General features: G+C 34.0%; 1 protein-coding gene across 1 annotated transcript; it reads right to left on the bottom strand.

The window, feature by feature from the left end:
* Nucleotides 1-1,428: 1,428 nt before the first annotated feature.
* Nucleotides 1,429-17,829, bottom strand: LOC120169195 ((+)-delta-cadinene synthase isozyme XC14-like). Its single transcript, XM_039177405.1, has 9 exons — nt 17,552-17,829; nt 17,198-17,456; nt 16,735-17,107; nt 16,440-16,658; nt 16,227-16,365; nt 15,881-16,129; nt 15,492-15,811; nt 10,558-10,560; nt 1,429-1,473 (listed from the first exon to the last, which is right to left on the bottom strand). The coding sequence occupies exons 1-7, from the start codon at nt 17,678-17,680 to the stop codon at nt 15,518-15,520; spliced, it is 1,662 nt and encodes a 553-aa protein (XP_039033336.1). The 5' UTR covers nt 17,681-17,829; the 3' UTR covers nt 1,429-1,473; nt 10,558-10,560; nt 15,492-15,517.
* Nucleotides 17,830-19,222: the final 1,393 nt, after the last annotated feature.

Here is a 19,222-nt window from a genome sequence, read left to right as displayed (position 1 = left end):
TCCTTTTCAGATTATTAAGATGTAGGACAGATTTGATAATTAAATATTTGATCTTGATTCAATCTCATGAATTCCCTCATAGTTGAGTAGTGCTCAACTCGTGCTCGACTTAATTCAATGTTCTTTAAGCTCGATAAAATTTTGTTCGTATTGTGCTCGTTAAAAAACTCATTGCTCAACTCTACTCGTTGCTCGTTAAGCTCATCGAAACTTTTTCCTTATTTTTTAAAAAATATTTGTAAAATCTAGTAATACTATATAGAGCTAAATATAAACATGAATTAACAAATTGAACAAAAATAATCAAAATAGTGTGTGAATCAATTCAAAAGTTTAAATCCAAAGTAATAATACACCAAATTAATATATTACAACCATTTTTTGAAAAACAAAGGTTTAACAATATATAATCAATGCTATAAATAGGACAACCAATATCCCAAAAACATCATAAAAAATTAACAAGTTACTCGTGAACTTATCGAGTAGAGTTAGCGAGCCAAATTTGACCTGCTCAACTCAATTAGCAGCCTTATTATTGACCATGTTGGTGACAGTCATATCTGGATTTTTTTTTTCAAAGTTAAAAATTGTTAAAAACCTATGTGAGTTCGTCAATGTCATGAGAAGCTAGAATGGTCTAGCCAAATGGTACCAAGAGAAGTATGTACCAACCATGGAGGAGTACATGAGGAACGTACTTGTAACCGCAGGCTATATCCTCTTGACAATCGCATCTTTCATTGAATGGAAGATTCAGTGACACCTGAGATCTTTAAATGGGCTTTTAGCAACCCGAAAATTGTTGCTGCTTCATCGGTTGATTTCAGTCTGATGGACGATATCGCTTCACATAAGTTACTTTCTGTTTTTGAATTCCGTTAGAGTAATTTCGTAACTTACATATAAATACATGTATTTGAGCAAGAGAGAGGACCGTTCCATCGCTGTTGAATGTTACAATGAGACAATATAGAGTTTCAGAAGACGAGGCATGAAGAAGCAAGTGGAGAATGCTTGGAAAGATATAAACTACGAGGTGATATTCAGTGAGACATGAACTCATCGAGCCGGAGGTTTCAGTTAGAATTAAGCTGCCAGGAGAATGGGATGAATGGGGTCGTCGATGGCTGGTCGATTGGGCCTAATCTATCGGAGACCGAAGACAGTGGTTCGGCTTGTAGAGGGGTCATTCTAAGTTCTAAAATTACTGCATTAACAAGCAATATTTGAATTAACTAATATGGCATTCTTCCTATATTATTAAAGTCTCGAACTTGAATTTTGAGGATGTAATAATATTAAATACTCAATATAAAAAATTGTTGCTCTTGAAATTTGAAACACTTGGAAAAGGTTACCAACCAAAACATACTTATTTAGCATAGAATCAAACGAGGACACAAGGAGAATAAGCTCCATAAATATTGAGATTTGAACTCTGAATTTTTAGCTGTCACTTTTCAAAAGTGACTCTAAATTTATTTGATTCTTAAGTTCTCGATCAACTGTGATCATCAATCAACAGCATAGTGATGCTAGTTTTTTGCGGATTCGCCAACATGTGTATAAGCATCTTTGTCCTTGTAAAGCAGATCAATAACCCTTGCAATGTTTAAAACTCAATCAAGAGCCAACGTTGACACTGCCGTTCCTTTCAAGACTCTTCATTTATATCCTTCCAAGCATTGTTTATTTGCTTGTAAACTCATCGTATGCTACTTGTGCTGATGCCCCGTATTGATTTATGTAGCACTCCACGGCAGAAGAGCATGTCCTCTGTCTTGCTCAAACTACGAAATGTATTAAATCGAACTGAAATCAACACAAAATTACAGTTCATAAATTTCTGAAGAAAAGCAAAAATGTTATACCTGGTGACCAACAACATCATCCATCAGCCTACAGTAGTTTTTTGAAGCTCGAAGAATCTAGGGGTCATTAAATGCCCAAATGAAAGTCTCTTTAGTTATGCTGTCTTCCATGCCAACGAAAGATACAAGTGTAAGCATCGGATAGCAGCAAGAAACATATGCAACAGACAAATACTCCACCATGTTGGCATGTATTTCATGGAGCCATTTGGCCTCAGTATAGTGGCTTGACACACTTGTTTCATCTATTAACAAACAACAAATACCCAGTTAGCAAACCATCTTAAATTAAGTAATTTCCAATATTAAAGAAAAAAAAAGTTAGATTATATATACCGCTTCTATTGCGAGTTTGACACGATATGATTTTTCCTTGCTCGGACATCAAATTATCCATATCTTTAAAAACATTTATGATTTCACTATACAATAATTTCATATAGCTCGGAAGTTGATCCATGCCGTTGATATTCCACCTACAATATGTCAGCAACTCAAACGTCTAACTCTCCCAATAATCCAATAACAAAACTTGTAATGATTTGATGTGAAGGTGGATATATTTTCTGAATGACCTGTGGATTGCTTCTGTAAAGAGTTCAAGTTCTTCTGGTGTACCATATGCATCATAAGTATCAATAATTTGATGAGGGATATTACTTTGGTCATAAAAGTTCTAGCAATGGAGTAATGGGGTTCAAAGTACACTCCATTTATCCAAAATAACACTCCACCAATATATCTCGTGCAAACGGAAAATTTGTTGCTACATCTAAAACTTTCCACCACCTGAATGGGGGGGGGGGGAAATTTATACTCAAAATATATTTTTATCTCTTGATAAGGATCAAAACATTCATCACTATTGATTACCTGTTTCTCCGTTAACTCTTGCTTGTGCAAATGTTGTACCATATTGAAATCCAACTTTGCGAATTTCATTAAGCTTTGGTCCTGGTTACCATATCCTTCATATATGGAAACGTAGCTCCTAGCAACCAATCTGGGGTAAGCTCTTGCGTAGGGGTCGGTTTAGAGCATTAGCAATCTGTGTGGAGAGGATAGTCAACCGTCGTTTCTGCCAACTTTAGATGAAATGTTGTGAAAGAAAGATCTTTCTCCGTGCAGTTGACAGTGTGCAGCTTCATACAATTCCAGCATGCCTTTCATATCACTGGTTAATGATTCTTTGAACTTTCCATTCTCACCTTTGAACTTGTTGAATGTATCTACTCAATCAGCAAGCAAATTTTGAATTCATAAGTTCCATATTTATTACCCTTTGTATGAATATTGGTTTTAAAAAGTTTAAGGAATACCACAATGAACATCGAAGCATGCTCTCTCTTAGTAAACGAAACCGAACAGCAGTAGTGCAGAGATCATCGTCATTTGATATATATTTGCAGGGCATCTTCAATCTCTTTCTCGAAATGGTAAGCCACACCTAAGCGTTGGACCGCGTCAACTATGTGCACTTTTTGGGATGGTTTGTCCATGTGTTTCACCAACATTCTCCTCACTTGTTGCTTCAATTCTTGGTACTCTTGTTGAGTTCTGGCATCCATATCCTGTTGAAGCATGAAAAGCTTTCAGTAAGTTCAAAGTACCCGTTCCCATGTGTCATACATACTAAAGAGGTATTCACAAGTAGGACATACCATTTCAGAAGGGAGAGAGGAAAAATTCCCCCCAAAAGTTGGGACTATAATAGGCCAAATGGCGATTTTCCTTGGACATGTTAACAGCTGAGATGGAACAAGATTTGCAGAAACTTGAGAAGACATTTCTTTAGTGTATACTTAAAAGGCTCTTTTACAATTGCCTGTCCAGCTCAGTTGATAGAGCACAGTCTCTTAACCTTGTGGTCGTGGGATCGAGTCCTATGTGGGCAATTCATAATTCGAGGTCTTCCACGGAAGTATTCTCAACCTAGCGTTGGGGGTCAGCCTACTACCCTATCTCCCTTACCCCATTACATATGAAATATGGCCAGCTAATTTTTTAAAAGGCTCTTTTAAGTTTTGGTGTGATTCAAATGCATCTATGAGTGCTTGTACTTATACATCCGTCCATTATGTCCATCAACTCAATGAACATGATATTGTCGTTAAATAGTATAATCTCACGTTGGTCTTGAATTGCACGTGACATTTTGATCAATGTTGAGGTTATTTATTACGATGTTAGACTTGTTTGTTTTGGGTCTATATGAAAAGCTATAAATTATTTATTGTGTTAGACTTGTTTGTTTGGGGTCTACATGAAAAAGCTTACAAATTTATTGTAAAGCTCAGCTGGAATATTAAAAGTTGCTGAAACTGAGACATATTGCTCTTCCCATCCTGAATACTGGTATGATTTACACTAGAGATATTTGGAAAGCCGTGAGAGATAGTAGAAGTAAGGTGTCATGGCATAAAATCATTTGGTTTCCTATGCAAATTCCTAAGTTTAGTATGATCTCTTGGATGGCCATTCTTGACAACTTCCAACTAGGGATAGACTGTCAAGGATGGGTATGTCATTGATACCCAATGTGTTCTTTGCAATGTTGCTATCGAATCCAGGAATCATCTCTTTGCTGACTGTAACTTTGCCAAATTACTGTGAATTCTATCTTAAATTTGGCAAATGTGCAAAAACCTCATTTACCTTGGGAAGAATGATCGAAATGGGCATGTGTTAAATGAAAGGAAAATCGTAATCTCTACCTTACTGAAAATTACATGGACTTCCTACATCTATATGATTTGGGAGGAGAGGAATAGAAGAATCTTCAAGCATAAAACTAGTGAAGCGCTCATCTACTGTCCCTCATCAAGGACATTGTTTGGATTCAACTAGGAGGGAAGAAGATCAATAAACGATTTTAGTAACTATATATCCGTTGTAATTGGGGTATTAATTAACCATTAGTTTGTTGTAATTTGTTTCTCCCTGTTTGGACGATTTTATACTTTCTTCTCGATAATAAAATCTTACTTATCCAAAAAAAAATTAGGTCAACATTCATAACGAATGAATGAATCAAATATAAAACTTAAATTAACAGTGTAGAAAACAAAGGACTAAATGAAAAGTGAAATTAAATCATTAAACAAAGGACTAAAATGAAAGAAATCAAATATAAAACTTAAATTAAACAGTGCAGAAATTAAAAGCTGGAATTTAAAGGACTGAAATGTAAATGCTGAAAATTAAGGCACAAATTAAAATAACAGAAATTTAAAGGAAGAAATGTAAATAACAGAAAGTAAATCAATAGAATAAATTAGAATTTAGGGGTTAATTTTTAATTGTTACCTATACAATAGATAACGTGAGTTATACCCCAGGGCTGATCGTCGCGAGGTCGTAAATTAGTTCCAATATAAAAGTTAGCTATTAATAAATTAGTAATTAGTAGTTAAAAAATTAATTTTACCTGGACCATGAATAATGTGGATCATACCCTAACAAGTCACCACAAGGTCTATTAAAGTTTAATATTCGTATTTTAACAATAGGGACCAGAATGCAAATAAATAAAAAAAGCAACCAATTAAAAATAAATTAGGACTACAATGAATAAATTGCAAACGTCAATCCAAATCATAATAAGAAGAAAGAATCCAACAGTGGCTAAAATGAATACACATAAAAAATGACTAAATTCGGTGACTAAATAAAATAAGCAGAAATCAAGAACAAAATAAATAAAATAGGGGACTAGAAAAATTAAGCCAAAATCTAATAAATGCTAATTTACTATTTTTAAGCATAAACTACTCCAATGGTCACTATTGTTTGGGTAAGTTTCGTTTTCATCACTAATGTTTTAAAAGTTACAAATCGGTAACTAATGTTATCGTTGTTACAATGGTCACTCGCGTTAATAGGCATGACGGAAAACACACGTGACATGTTAACAACAGTTAACAAGCTTACTGGATGTATAATTACACAAATAGTCCATGTTTTTATATATTCTTTCAATTGATCCTAGTTTTAATAAATTAAAATATATTTATTTTTAATTCTTATAAATAATGATATATTTTAAAAAAGGAAAGAAAAAATTTAAAATTAGTTATAAAAACAAAAACAAATTAACGTTTTTTAATAAAATTAACATTTTTTTCTTCCCCAAACTTTTTTTAATTTTTTTAAAATAAATACTAATATTAAAATCTTGTTTGTGAAGAAAAAAAGTTCACTCCGTGCATAAATTTTTTAAAATTAATTTTATTAAGTCTTTCATTTTCTGAACAATCTTATAATTTAATTTGTCATTAAATCTTTTAAATTAAATTTTAGCACTCGGTGCTTTAGTCGAAGCCATGAAGCAAGCACTAGTTTCATTTGAATTAAAGAAAGAAAAATGATTAGTTAGTGTTAGTTAACGTATTATACAATCTAATTATTCTAACTTACTTCCTCCAAATGATCCTCCGATGACGATCACCGGAGAATAGAAAGCATTGAGTTTCTTCTTGATGTGCACGATGATTTCCACATAGTCTGCTATAGCTTGTACAGAGTTGAAATACCCCAGAGTGCTTGCATTTTTAAAGGCTTCTTCTCTTGATCCAAAGGGTATTGATTTTCCATAATATCGGTGCTGAATGAAAATATAGTATTATTTTTGTGAGATTTTCAGTTGATTATGGATGGAATAATTTTATTTTTACCTCTATGTAATCGAGGAGAGCATTGAAGCGGATGGCATTATCATTGAGGAAACCGATTACGGTAAGATCGCTGTCGAGTGGCACCTCTGCTCCGAGATAGACTAAAATCGGGGCACTACCGTTTGCTCCGCCCCAATGCTTGAAATTCATCACGTATCTTTGCTGAAAAGTGGCGTAGCTTTGAGGCTGGTAGTTGAAGTGATTAGGGGTGTTCAAATAACTGAACTAATTCGGTTAACCGACCGAACCGAATTAATTCGGTTTGGTTACCGAATTAGTTCGGTCGGTTAACGGTTAAGAAAATTTTTAGAATTCGGTTAACGGTTAATTCGGTTCGAATTCGGTTAATTAACCGAATTAACCGAAATTAAATTTTAAATATTAAATATATTATATATAACATATGGGCTCAGCCCAAACCATTTAAAACTCAATTAATAATTTAAGATCCTATAACTTTTAAACCTAAATCAATATTAATTAATTTAAAAAAATATATAAAATTATTTTATAATTATATATTATTTAAATTAATTGTAAACTGTTTTTTAATTAAATATTAAATATATTATATATAACATATGGGTTAAACCCTAACATTTAAAACACAATTAATAATTTAAGATCCAATAACTTTTAAATCTAAATCAATATTATTAATTAATTAAAAAATTTATCTAAATTTTTATTTTATAATTATATTATTTAAATTAATTATAAACTTTTTTTTGAATTAAAAAACATTTAATTTTTATATAAATTAGAAAATTAAAAAATCGGTTAATTCGAAAATTAACCGAATTAACCGAAATTTATTCGGTTCGGTTAATATGTTCGAAAAAGTTCGGTTCGGTAATGGTTAAAGAAAAAAAGTTTGGTTATTCGGTTTTGTTAGTTGGTTCGGTTCGTTTTAACCGAATGAACAGCCCTAGAAGTGATCAAGTGTTTGAGGGTAATAAAAGGTTTGAAGATCATGTGAAACTGCTGCAGATGATTGAAGTTCGGGATTTTCTATGAGTTCCCTTGTCGGACTAAGCCTCGGAATGTCTAGCGGCAGGCTGCGGTGCAGGTGAACGAAATCGAAAGAAGAACCATAACCATGAATTGAAGGCATTGGAGTGAAAATTCAGGAGAATATTTCATTGCTCTTAATGTATGTATAAAACAGTGGTATGACTTGTTAGTCTGTTCTTTGAGGGTCCAAAGACAACTATTTCTCGAATATATAGTAATTAGTAATAAATAATTTACTTTGTATTTTCTTATAAAATAATGATCAGATATTTGACCGTCTCGAATATATATTTCCTTAAATTAAACATATTTTACATAATTAATCAGTATTTTTCATATACGCAAACCAAAAGATCTCGATGTTAAAGAAATTATTCTTTAAAGTTCGAGTTCGAACATTAGGAATACAATGAGGTATGAGCATTTAATGTAAAATATTTAAAATTATCTTTAAACTATATTATCTCATAATTATTTAGAAAATTCTATAGATCAGGATTATAAATGTATGAAATTTTTCGCATTAATTATCGGTCCCAAGGAGGCCAATGTAGACCGAATGAATTTCAGCGTATTAAAAGTCTCATTGAGAAAGACTTCTACAATTATGAGCTGCACACAAATGCATGACTTATAAATTATTACGGTTTTGTTTGGTTTGGAAAACAAATATCATTTCCTTTTTGTTTTTCTTAAAAAATAAAAATATCAAGAAAAACGTGTTTAGTTATGGACATGATTTTTAGAAATTGCAAATGAAAATACATCAAATTATAAAACAATAAACGTTTTTTTCCTTGTTTTCAATAAATGTTCTCTAAAATAATAAAAAAAGGTTCAATAAGTATTTTTTTAAAAATAATTAATCCAAGTTCAAATCAATGTACATATCAAATTAAACTTTTTAATAATGTTTTATATATTAAAATTTTTAATAACTTTTTAATAAATTAGAATCTCAAATCTCTTATTCAAACAAGGAGTGAAAATGTTATTTTTATTAAAAAACGTTAATTTTTTTTGTTTTTATTAGTTACCCTAACATTAAAAAAAATGTTATTTTTTTGTTTTATAACTAATTTTAAAATTTTGATTTCCTTTTTTAAAAATATTTAATTATTTATAAGAATTAAAAATAAATATATTTTAATTTATTAAAACTAGGATCAAATTGAAAGAATATATGAATAACATGGACTATTTGTGTAACTATACCATCCAGGTAAGCCTGTTAACTGCTGTTATGTTAACAGGTCACGTTTGTTTTTCGTCATGCCTGTTAACAGCGAGTGACCAATTTAACAAATGATAACGGTAGTGACCGATTTGTAACTTTTGAAACATCAGTGGTAAAAACGAAAAATTATCCAAACATTAGTGACCATTGGAGTAGTTTACCGTTTTCAATATATGAATAACATGGACTATTTGTGTAACTATACCATCCAGGTAAGCCTGTTAACTGCTGTTATGTTAACAGGTCACGTTTGTTTTTCGTCATGCCTGTTAACAGCGAGTGACCAATTTAAAACAAATGATAACGGTAGTGACCGATTTGTAACTTTTGAAACATCAGTGGTGAAAACGAAAAATTATCCAAACATTAGTGACCATTGGAGTAGTTTACCGTTTTCTATATTATGAAGCCACAAGGGGAGGAATCACCGAAGAAACTGTCCACAAAAGATGAACTAACCGATGTGGTATATTGATTTAATAAATAAAACAAAGTTGCAGTAATGTTGGGAAATAAAACACGAACGAGTAATTTTCCTATAACTAGATTAGTGAGAATGCGAAATAAAAGCGGAAAAATAATACCTGATATCGATAACGGAGTTCAGCCAATTTTGCCTACGTCTCCGGACTGCTGCAAATCTTTTAATAATAGAGAAAATTTACAGTGTTTACAAAACACTCACTACTCACAAGAAAACTCTCAAGTATTGGGAGAAAAAAATGATTTGAGATGATTTTGAAGCTAAATGGGTTAGGGTATTTATAGTTGAAGCTTAGGGACTAATCTTTGAAAATACCCTAAAGTGCAATGACTAAATGTGTGATTAACCCAAGCCTAAATTCAACAAAATTAGGCAGCCCATGTTTTCTTCATTTAGTCGTCGGCTGCCACTTAAACTTAACAATTGTGGGTTCCAAACATTTGTCTTGACTTTTCAACTTCAACAATCTCCCACTCGAAGACTGATTTTAATCTGTCTTCACACCTCGATCAATGCAGCAGCATTTCTGGTCTTGTTAGTCTAGCAAGCCAACTGAAGTTGAACACAACTTTAGTTTGTCCGCAGTCACCGTCTTTGTTAACATGTCTGCCGGATTTTGAGCTCCACTAATCTTTTCAAGTTTTAAAATCCCATCTTCCAGATGAGACCGGATAAAATGATATTGCAATTGTATGTGTTTCGTACTGGAATGAAAAGACGGATTCTTCACTAGATGGATAGCACTTTGACTGTCACAATACAAGACATTGTTTTCTTGTTTCTTGCCTAACTCTTCTAAGAAACTTTGGAGCCAAACCATCTCCTTGCTGGCTTCCGTAACAGTGACATATTCTGCTTTAGTTGTGGAGAGAGCAACTATCTTCTATAGTTGAGAAACCCAACTCACTGCAGTTCCTCCTAGAGTATAGACATACCCTGTAGTGCTTCTTCTGATGACGACATTTCCGGTTAAGTCAACATCTACATAGCCTGTCAGTATCATATCTCCACCTTTGAAACAAAGTGTTTTGTTTGTGGTACCCCGCAGATATCTGAGGATCCATTTGACTGCTTCCTAGTGTACCTTGCCCGGATTATTCATATACCTGCTAACAGCTCCCACTGCTTGAGCAATATCTGGTCTGGTACAAACCATGGCATACATCAGACTTCCAATTGCTGAGGCATACGGCACCTTCACCATGTGTGCACGTTCTTCCTCCGTCTTTGGTGACTGTTCTTTGGAGAGTCTAAAGTGAACACCTAAAGGTGTACTTACTGGTTTAGCATCTTACATGTTGAACCTGGAGAGTACTTTGTTGATGTACTCAGTCTGTGATAACATCAAAGTCCCCGAATTTGTGTCTCTCTTGATCCTCATCCCAAGAATCTGCTTTGCAATGCCCAGATCTTTCATTGCAAACTACTTCGACAATTTTTGCTTCAAGTTTATAATCTCTTGCATGTCTGAACCTGCAACAAGCATGTCATCAACATACAACAATAAAATAATGAAGTTGTTGTCGAACTTCTTGATGTAGCAACAATGATATGCTTGGCATCTGGTAAAACCACTGCTACTCATGAAACTATCAAACTTCTTGTACCACTGTCTATGAGCTTGTTTTAAACTATACAAACTATTCTTCAACCTACATACCAGGTTTTTTTTGCCTGCCTTTATGAAGCCTTCTGGCTGCCTCATATAGATTTCTTCCTCCAAATCACCATGAAGGAAAGTTGTCTTTACATCTATCTGCTCAAGATGTAGATTCTCTACAGCTACAATTTTCAACACCAGTTTGATTGTAGACAGTTTCACAACTGGAGAGAAAATTTAATTGTAGTCAATACCTTCTTTTTGTTGAAACCCTTTGACAACCAATCTTGCTTTGTAGCGTTTGCTCCCATCGTGCTCTTCTTTGATCCTGTAGATCCACTTGTTATGGAGCACTTTCTTGCCTGGTGGTAATTCAGCTAATTCCCATGTCTGATTTAACATAAGCGAGTCCATCTCATCTTTCATGGAAGACTCCCACTTGACTGAATCCTCCACATGCATTGCTTCATCATAGCACTCTGGTCCACCATTGTCAGTCAGTAACAAGTAGTGCAAAGAAGGTGAATAACGCTGGGTTGGTTTAGGAATTCTGGAGGAGCGTCTCAGTTCTGGTGTGCGTAGTTCTTCTTGAACTGCTTTAGGATTGATCTGAACATCATTTCCAGAAATCTCCTCAAACTCAGCAAATTCTTTTGTTTCAGCTTTGGTATTGGAGCTACTTGATTCTGGCATGTATCCTCATGCTTCTGGCACGTTCATTCAGAGTTCTATTCATGCACTCTGCTACGCCAATATGCTGCGGTGTCATGGGAACTGTTGTCTCCATCTTGATCCCATTGTTTGCGCAGAAATCTCTTAATCTTCTATTTCTGTACTCTCTTCCATTATCAGACCTCAATCGCTTGACTTTCAAACCAGTCTCATTTTCCACCATGGCCTTCCATTTTTCTGAAGGTATCAAAGACTTCTAATTTCTTCTTCAGAAAATAAACCCACACCTTCCTCGTAGAATCATCGATGAAGGTGACATAATATAATGAGCCTACTAGAGATGGAACTGGAGATGGTCCCCATACATCAGTATAAACCAACTCTAACTTTTCAGCCTTGGGTGTCTTGCCAATCTTTGCAAAACTCACTTTCTTTTGTTTGCCAAAGATGCAATCCTCGCATAGTCCGACATCTACACTCTTTAGATCCGGCAACTTCCCTTTTGACAAAAGTGTCTTCATCCATTTCTCGCTCATATGACCAAGCCTTTGGTGCCATAGGTTTGATTTTCCATCAGCATCTGCTGCAGCAATGATATTCTCTAAATTTGATGTTACATAGAGAGTACCAGTCTTCTTACCACGAGCAATGACGAGTGCTCCTTTGGTAATCTTCCATTCACAGCCTGAAAAGTTTGTGCTATATCCTTCTCCATCAAGCTGTCTTACAGAAATCAAATTTCTTTTGAGGCCAGGAATATGTCTCACTCCCTTCAGCGTCTAGGTAGTCTGGTTTGGCAACTTTAATCGGATGTCTCCTTTTCCGACGATCTTCAAGGTTTCATCATCGGCTAGATGAACCTTCCCAAAATCACCACTGACATAGTTCTCCATGATTTCTTGGCATGGGTGGAGAGGAAATATGCCCCTGAATCCAAGATCCATGATTCAATCGGACTGTTGATGCTTAGAATCATGACATCACCTGTCTCCTCTGTCACGTTGGCAGATTCCTGTGTGCCGGTATTTTTCTTCGATACTCGGCAATCTCTTTTAAAGTGACCCTTCTTGCCGCAGTTATAACAGGTAAAATCTTTCTTTCCCGTTATTGATTTTCCCCTTTTGGATTTGGATCTGCCACGATTTGAATTTCTTTCTGAAGTTCTCCCTCTGGACTCCGTGTGCAAGGCTGAGGAGGTTGATGCTTCACTTGATTCTCTCCGTCGAATTTCTTCTCTCAGTACCATATCCCGAACATCATCGAATTTTAATTTGTTGCTTCCCGACGAGATGCTGACTGCTGTAACAGTAGCATTCAAACTGTCTGGTAGATATGATAAGAGAATTAAAGCTCGAACTTCATCATCGAATTCAATTTCCACTGAACTCAACTGGGTTGTGATTGTGTTGAGTTCATTTAGGTGTTGTGCCATCGATGCCCCTTCCGTCATCCGCAAATTGAATAATCGTCTCATCAAATGAACTTTGTTTGAGGCCGATGGCTTCTCATACATACTGGAGAGAGCCGCCATAAGACCCGCCGTGGTCTTTTCCTTTGCTATGTTGAAAGCAACATTGCGGGATAACGTCAGTCGGATAACTCTGAGGGCTTGTCTGTCGAGAAGGGCCCAGTCTTCATTCTTCATGCCCTCTGGTTGCTTTCCTGAGAGGGGTTGATATAGATTTTTCTGGTACAGAAAATCTTCGATCTGCATCTTCCAAAACCCAAAGTCCGCACCATCGAACTTTTCAATTTTCACCTTCCCTTCGTCTGCATCCATCGTTCCCACTCGAATCTGGCTTCGTTTGGATCGTTTCTGACAATTCTTGTGAATCATCGTGTATTAGAACACCTCCGTCGACAAATTCGTATCGTTGACAAAAATTTTACTATACACGAAATTCACTATTCATGTAAATAGTAATGAATAGTAACCTCGCAAAAAATTGACAAAATTCTCAACCAAAAGCTTTGATTACCAGTTGTTGGGAAATAAAACACGAACGAGTAATTTCCTTATAACCAGATTAGTGAGAATGCGAAATAAAAGCAGAAAAATAATACCCGATATTGATAACGGAGTTCAGCCAATTTTGCCTACGTCTCCGTACTGCTACAGATCTTTTAATAAGAGAGAAAATTTACAGTGTTTACAAAACACTCACTACTCACAAGCAAACTCTCTAGTATTGGGAGAAAGAAATGATTTGAGATGATTTTGAAGCTAAATGGGTTAGGGTATTTATAGTTGAAGCTTAGGGACTAATCTTTGAAAATACCCTAAAATGCAATGACTAAATGTGTGATTAACCCAAGCCTAAATTCAACAAAATTAGGCAGCCCATGTTTTCTTCATTTAGCCGCCGGCTGTCACTTAAACTTCAAAAATTGTGGCTGCCAAACATTTGTCTTGACTTTTCAACTTCAACAAGTAACACTAATAATAACAACCACTTTTTTAAAGAGTAAACTACGTGATTGATCACTTTCGTTTTAGTTTTGTATATTTTTCTCACTAAATTCAAAAAATATAATATTTAATCAATTTCGTTTTTATTTAATTAATATGTGGTCACTTTTATTTAATTGTCTTAAAATAAGTGATCACATCTTAATTAAATAAAAACGAACATAACTACATCTTAATAAAATAAAAACGAAAGTGATCAAATATTATATCATTTGAATTTAATAAGAAAAAGTGTATACAATTTAAACGAAAGTAACCAATTTTGTAATTTATCCTATTTTAAAAGAGAAAGAAGTGTTGGATCCTAGTAGACATACATAACTCAAACAATTTGAATAATTTTAAATTTTAAAAATATTTTTTCCAGTCCAATTGAATTTTATTAAACATTCTGTTGTAATCGTCCTTAACCTTTGGGATCCAATTCTTGACTATTTTAGGAAGTTATTTAAAAACTCGATTTTAAAAGAAAGGTTTAAAAATTCCATTTTAAAGACAATTTTACAATATACGTGTAACTAAAGATTTATCAAAATTGAATTTTGGAATCGATTACGTGTGAGGAATAACGAGCACCCCAAAACGTTCAATTCCGACACCTACTTGATTATATGTTATCTAAATGTTGGTATTTCAAATTTTTAACTATAATTCCGCTATTTAGGATAATATCGCATTAATTTCTCAAATTTAAACAACATAAGCTTAAGTATTTTAATAAAACGAATGTGGGGGCAAGTTGCCCCTTTGAAACTCTTGTCTTTCCTTGGTCTATCTTCGCATATATGTACTCGTAAAATTTTTTTATTTTCCATAAATATAATTTTTTTTTAAAGTGAGGAGGGATCTGATAAAAAAATTATTTTTAAAAAATATATTTTTTATTCAATATTAATTAATACTTAAAAAATAATTAGCGGAGACCAAGCCTCCACTTGACCGCCATGAAGGTCTGCCCCTGTATTCGTCTATGATTTTCTGAGAACACTCATTTTCATTATGAATACTTTCCAATGTGATCGCCACCCGCCGATCCAAAAAAGGACGAGTTTGGAAATATAATGAACAATCAAATGATCATTTTGTAATTGTTAATAGTTGAGGGACAAAACATAACAACTCCCAATAGTTGAAAGATCATTTTATAACTTTTAATAATCGATGGATCTAATAAAGTAGTATCTTATAGTTAAAGAACCACGTGTGTATTCTACCCTAACATACTTAATATAAGAACATTGTTGCACACCAAAAAATGGATAGAAAACACGTGATTTACACAAAAAAAAATTGAAGAAAACAATTACTATATATATAATTTCTTTTAAAAACATTAAGTTTCATAAATACAATAGACACAATACATAAATCTTAAGTTTAAGCAACACATTTATTTATTTTACAAATGAGGACACAAGAAGAACAAGAGAGTAAGTTCCATGCAAATATTGAGACTCCAACTCTAACTTTATTTAAATCATTAAGTTCTCGAATCAAATTGAGATTGGATCAATCAACAACATAGTGATGCTAGTTTTTGCAGATTCGCCAACACGTGTATAAGCATCTTCGTCCTTGTAAAGCAGATCAATGACCCTTGTAAGGTTTAGAACTCGATCAAGAGCCAACTTTGGCACTGCCGTTGGTTTCAACAACTCTTCATTCAGATCCTTCCAAGCATTGTTTATTCGCTTGTAAAACTCATCGTATGCCACTTGTGCTGATGTCCCGTATTGATTTATGTAGCATTCCACCGCAGAAGGAGCATGTCCTCTCACTTGCTCAAACTACAATAAAAGAAACGAATTAAATCGAACCGAAATCAACCTGAATATTACAGTTCATCAATGTTATACCTGGTGACTAACAACATCATCCATCAGCCTACAAATAGTTGTTGAAGCTCTAAGAATCTTGGGGTCATTAAATGCCCAAATGAATGTCTCTTTTGTTATGCTATCTTCCATGCCAACGAAAGATACAATTGTAAGCATCCGATAACAACAAGAAACAAATGCAACAGACAAATACTCCTCCACTTTTGGCATGTATTTTTCATGGAACCATTTGGCCTCAGTATAGTAGGCTTCACACACTTGTTTCATCTATTAATATACAAACAAACACGAAGTTAGCAAAACCATCTTAAATTAAGTACATTTTTCGATGCGAAAGAAAAAGACAAAGTTAGATTATATATACCGCTTCAATTGCGAGTGGGACACGATATGATTTTCCTTGTTCGGACATCAAATCATTCATATCTTTAAAAACATTTAAGATTTCACGATACAGCAATTTCATGTAGTCCGGAAGTTGATCCGTGCAGTTGATATCCCACCTGCAATATGTCATCGATATGTCAACAAAACTTGTAATGATTTGATGTGAAGGTGGATATATGTTCTGAGTGACCTGTGGATTGCTTTTGTAAAGAGTTCAAGTTCTTCTGGTGTGCCATATGCATCATAAGTATCATCCGTTATTGATGTGAGGGATATTACTTTGGTCATAAAAGTTCTAGCAATGGAGTAATGGGGCTCAAAGTACACTCCATTTATCCACAAATAACACTCCGCCAATCTATCTCGTATGTAAGGAAAATTGGTCGCTACATCTAAACCTTTCCACCACCTGAAATAAAGGGAAAAACTGAAAATTTATATTTATCTGTTGAATAAGGATCAAAACCTTTAGCACTATTGATTACCTGTTAATCTCCTTCAACTCTTGCTTGTGCAAATGTTGAACCATTTTGAAATCCAACTTTGCGAATTTCATTAAGTTTTGATCTTGGTTACCATATCCTTCATATATGGAAATGTAGCTCCTAGCAACCAGTCTAGGTAAGCTCTTGCGTAGCGGTCGTTTTAGAGCACCGGCGATCTGTAAGGAGAGAGGATAATCCACCATTGTTTCTGCCAACTTTAGATGAAATGTGGTGAAAGAAAGAGCTTCTTCTAATATACTTTCTCCCTGCAGTTGAAAGTGTGCAGCTTCATAGAACTCTAACATGCCTTTAATGTCACTGATTAAGGATTCTTTGAACTTTCCATTCTCATCTTTGAACTTGTTGAATGTATCTACTCAATCAGCAAGAAAATTTTGAATTCCATAAGTTCCATATTTATTACCCTTTGTATGAATATTGGTTTTAAAAAGTTAAGGCATACCGTGATGAACATTGAAGCCATGCTCTCTTAGCAAACGAAACCGAACAGCATTAGTGCAGAGATCATCATCATCATCAGTTTGGTATACAATTTGCAGGGCATCTTCAATCTCTTTTTTGAAATGATAAGCCACGCCTAAGCGTTGGACCGCATCGATTATGTGCACCTTTCGGGATGGTTTGTCGATGCTTTTCACTAACATTCTCCTCACTTGTCGCTTCAATTCTTGGTACTCTTGTTGAGTTCCAGCATCCATATCCTGTTGAAGCATGAAAAGCTTTCAGTTAAGTTCAAAGTACCCGTTCCATTGTGTCATACACATACTAAAAGAGGTATTCACAAGTAGGAACATACCATATCAGAAGGAGAAGAGAGGAAAATTTCCCCCCAAAAGTTGGGAATATAATCGGCCAAATGGCGATTCTCCTTGGACATGTTAACAGCTTGAGATGGAACAAGATTTGCAGAAACTTGAGAAGACATTTCTTTAGTGTATGCTTAAAAGGCTCTTTTAAGTTTGGTGTGATTCTAATGCATCTATGAGATGGTTGTATTTATAGGCATCCATCAATCTCGATGAACATGATAAATAGTATCATCTCACGTTGGTCTTGAATTTCACGTCTTAAACGGGCGAAGAGGACGTTGGGAAATGAGTGTTGAGGAAGACCGAGATTTGGAAGAATGATTTTATGTTGCATCAAATTGATAGATTTTTTAAATATTGAGGATTTATTAAATTATTTTGAATTATGAACAATTTGATAAAATGTAAATGTTTTGAGGACAAAAATAAAAACATTAGAATATAGTTGGATGACCAACTAAAACGAAACCTCATGTTAGATATAATTTTGAAAAAAATATAGTTAGATGAATAAAATAGAAACACAAAATTATGTTGGTGACCAAACATGTAATGTACCCTTGTTTATATTTATGCTCACATTTTTGTACATTTACTTTCTTTCAACAAGCTATTGTGACTTCCTTCATAATGGTTGGTTCCTCGATTCCGCTCATCCCATACACTTAGGGATCGTCATGGGTTGGTTGGGTTGGATTTTCAGTCAATCTAATTCGACCCTAAACAAAATATATTTTTTACTCGAAATTGGATACGATCTAAATTTAGGGTGACTTTATTCGACCCAAAATTTAACTCCTCTTTTTTTTTATAAAACTTGCACTTAACCTGATATGACCTGACACAAATATATAATTCTTAATTTTATATTAAAATAGGGATCAAATTAAAAAAATATAGCGAGATGTATTATTGTAATTCTCTCTAAATATATAGATATAATTATATTATTTTTTGGGTCATGTCAGTTCAGATACTTTTTCTTTCTAAATATGAACATGACCTGATCTCATAATCTAAAATATTCAATATGATCCTATCTGACTCAAACTTAATTTTATTATTAAAAACTCGACCTAATAAGATCGAGTTGAATCAAAACATATCAGATTCAGATTGAAACTCGTAGAATTCGAGTCAGAATCCGTAACCATCGCTACATACATTCCAATCATTCCAACTTCATCTCGTTAAATACTGGTAAATTTTCTCTAACCTTGGTCGCACCTACTAATTATGGTGTAGACAAGTTAATCAGTGGCGGAGGCAAGGTTTGTTTAAGGTGGATACATGTTTATCCTAGGATCGAAATTTATTTATATTAATTGTTCATTTTATTATTGATAGCTACCTTAAAATTTTATTTGTGTCTACTTTATACGAAAATTTTCTATTATTAATATTTATATGCTCATCCTCAAAAATATTTCTGATCGCTGAAGTTAACCGTCGAGGTGGAAGGGTCGTTGACAATCGAGCACCCTGAGAATTATCCTTCTGCATGGACCTGAGTGGATTCATCAACTATCTTCCCTAGATAGGAACGTAAGAGTGGACCTAAAATTATTTTTGTGAGTAGCTCCATATTATTCTTCTCGACAAATAAAATATTTATTAATAAAATTAAGTAATTAAGGTCTTACTAAAATATTTAGTTA

The sequence above is a fragment of the Hibiscus syriacus genome, unplaced genomic scaffold (genome assembly GCF_006381635.1).
Source record: "Hibiscus syriacus cultivar Baekdansim isolate YM2019G1 unplaced genomic scaffold, ASM638163v2 tig00111754_pilon, whole genome shotgun sequence".
Taxonomy (NCBI): Eukaryota; Viridiplantae; Streptophyta; class Magnoliopsida; order Malvales; family Malvaceae; genus Hibiscus; species Hibiscus syriacus.
The sequence above is the reverse complement of the archived record's forward strand: the minus strand, read 5'-3'. Positions and strand labels throughout refer to the sequence as shown.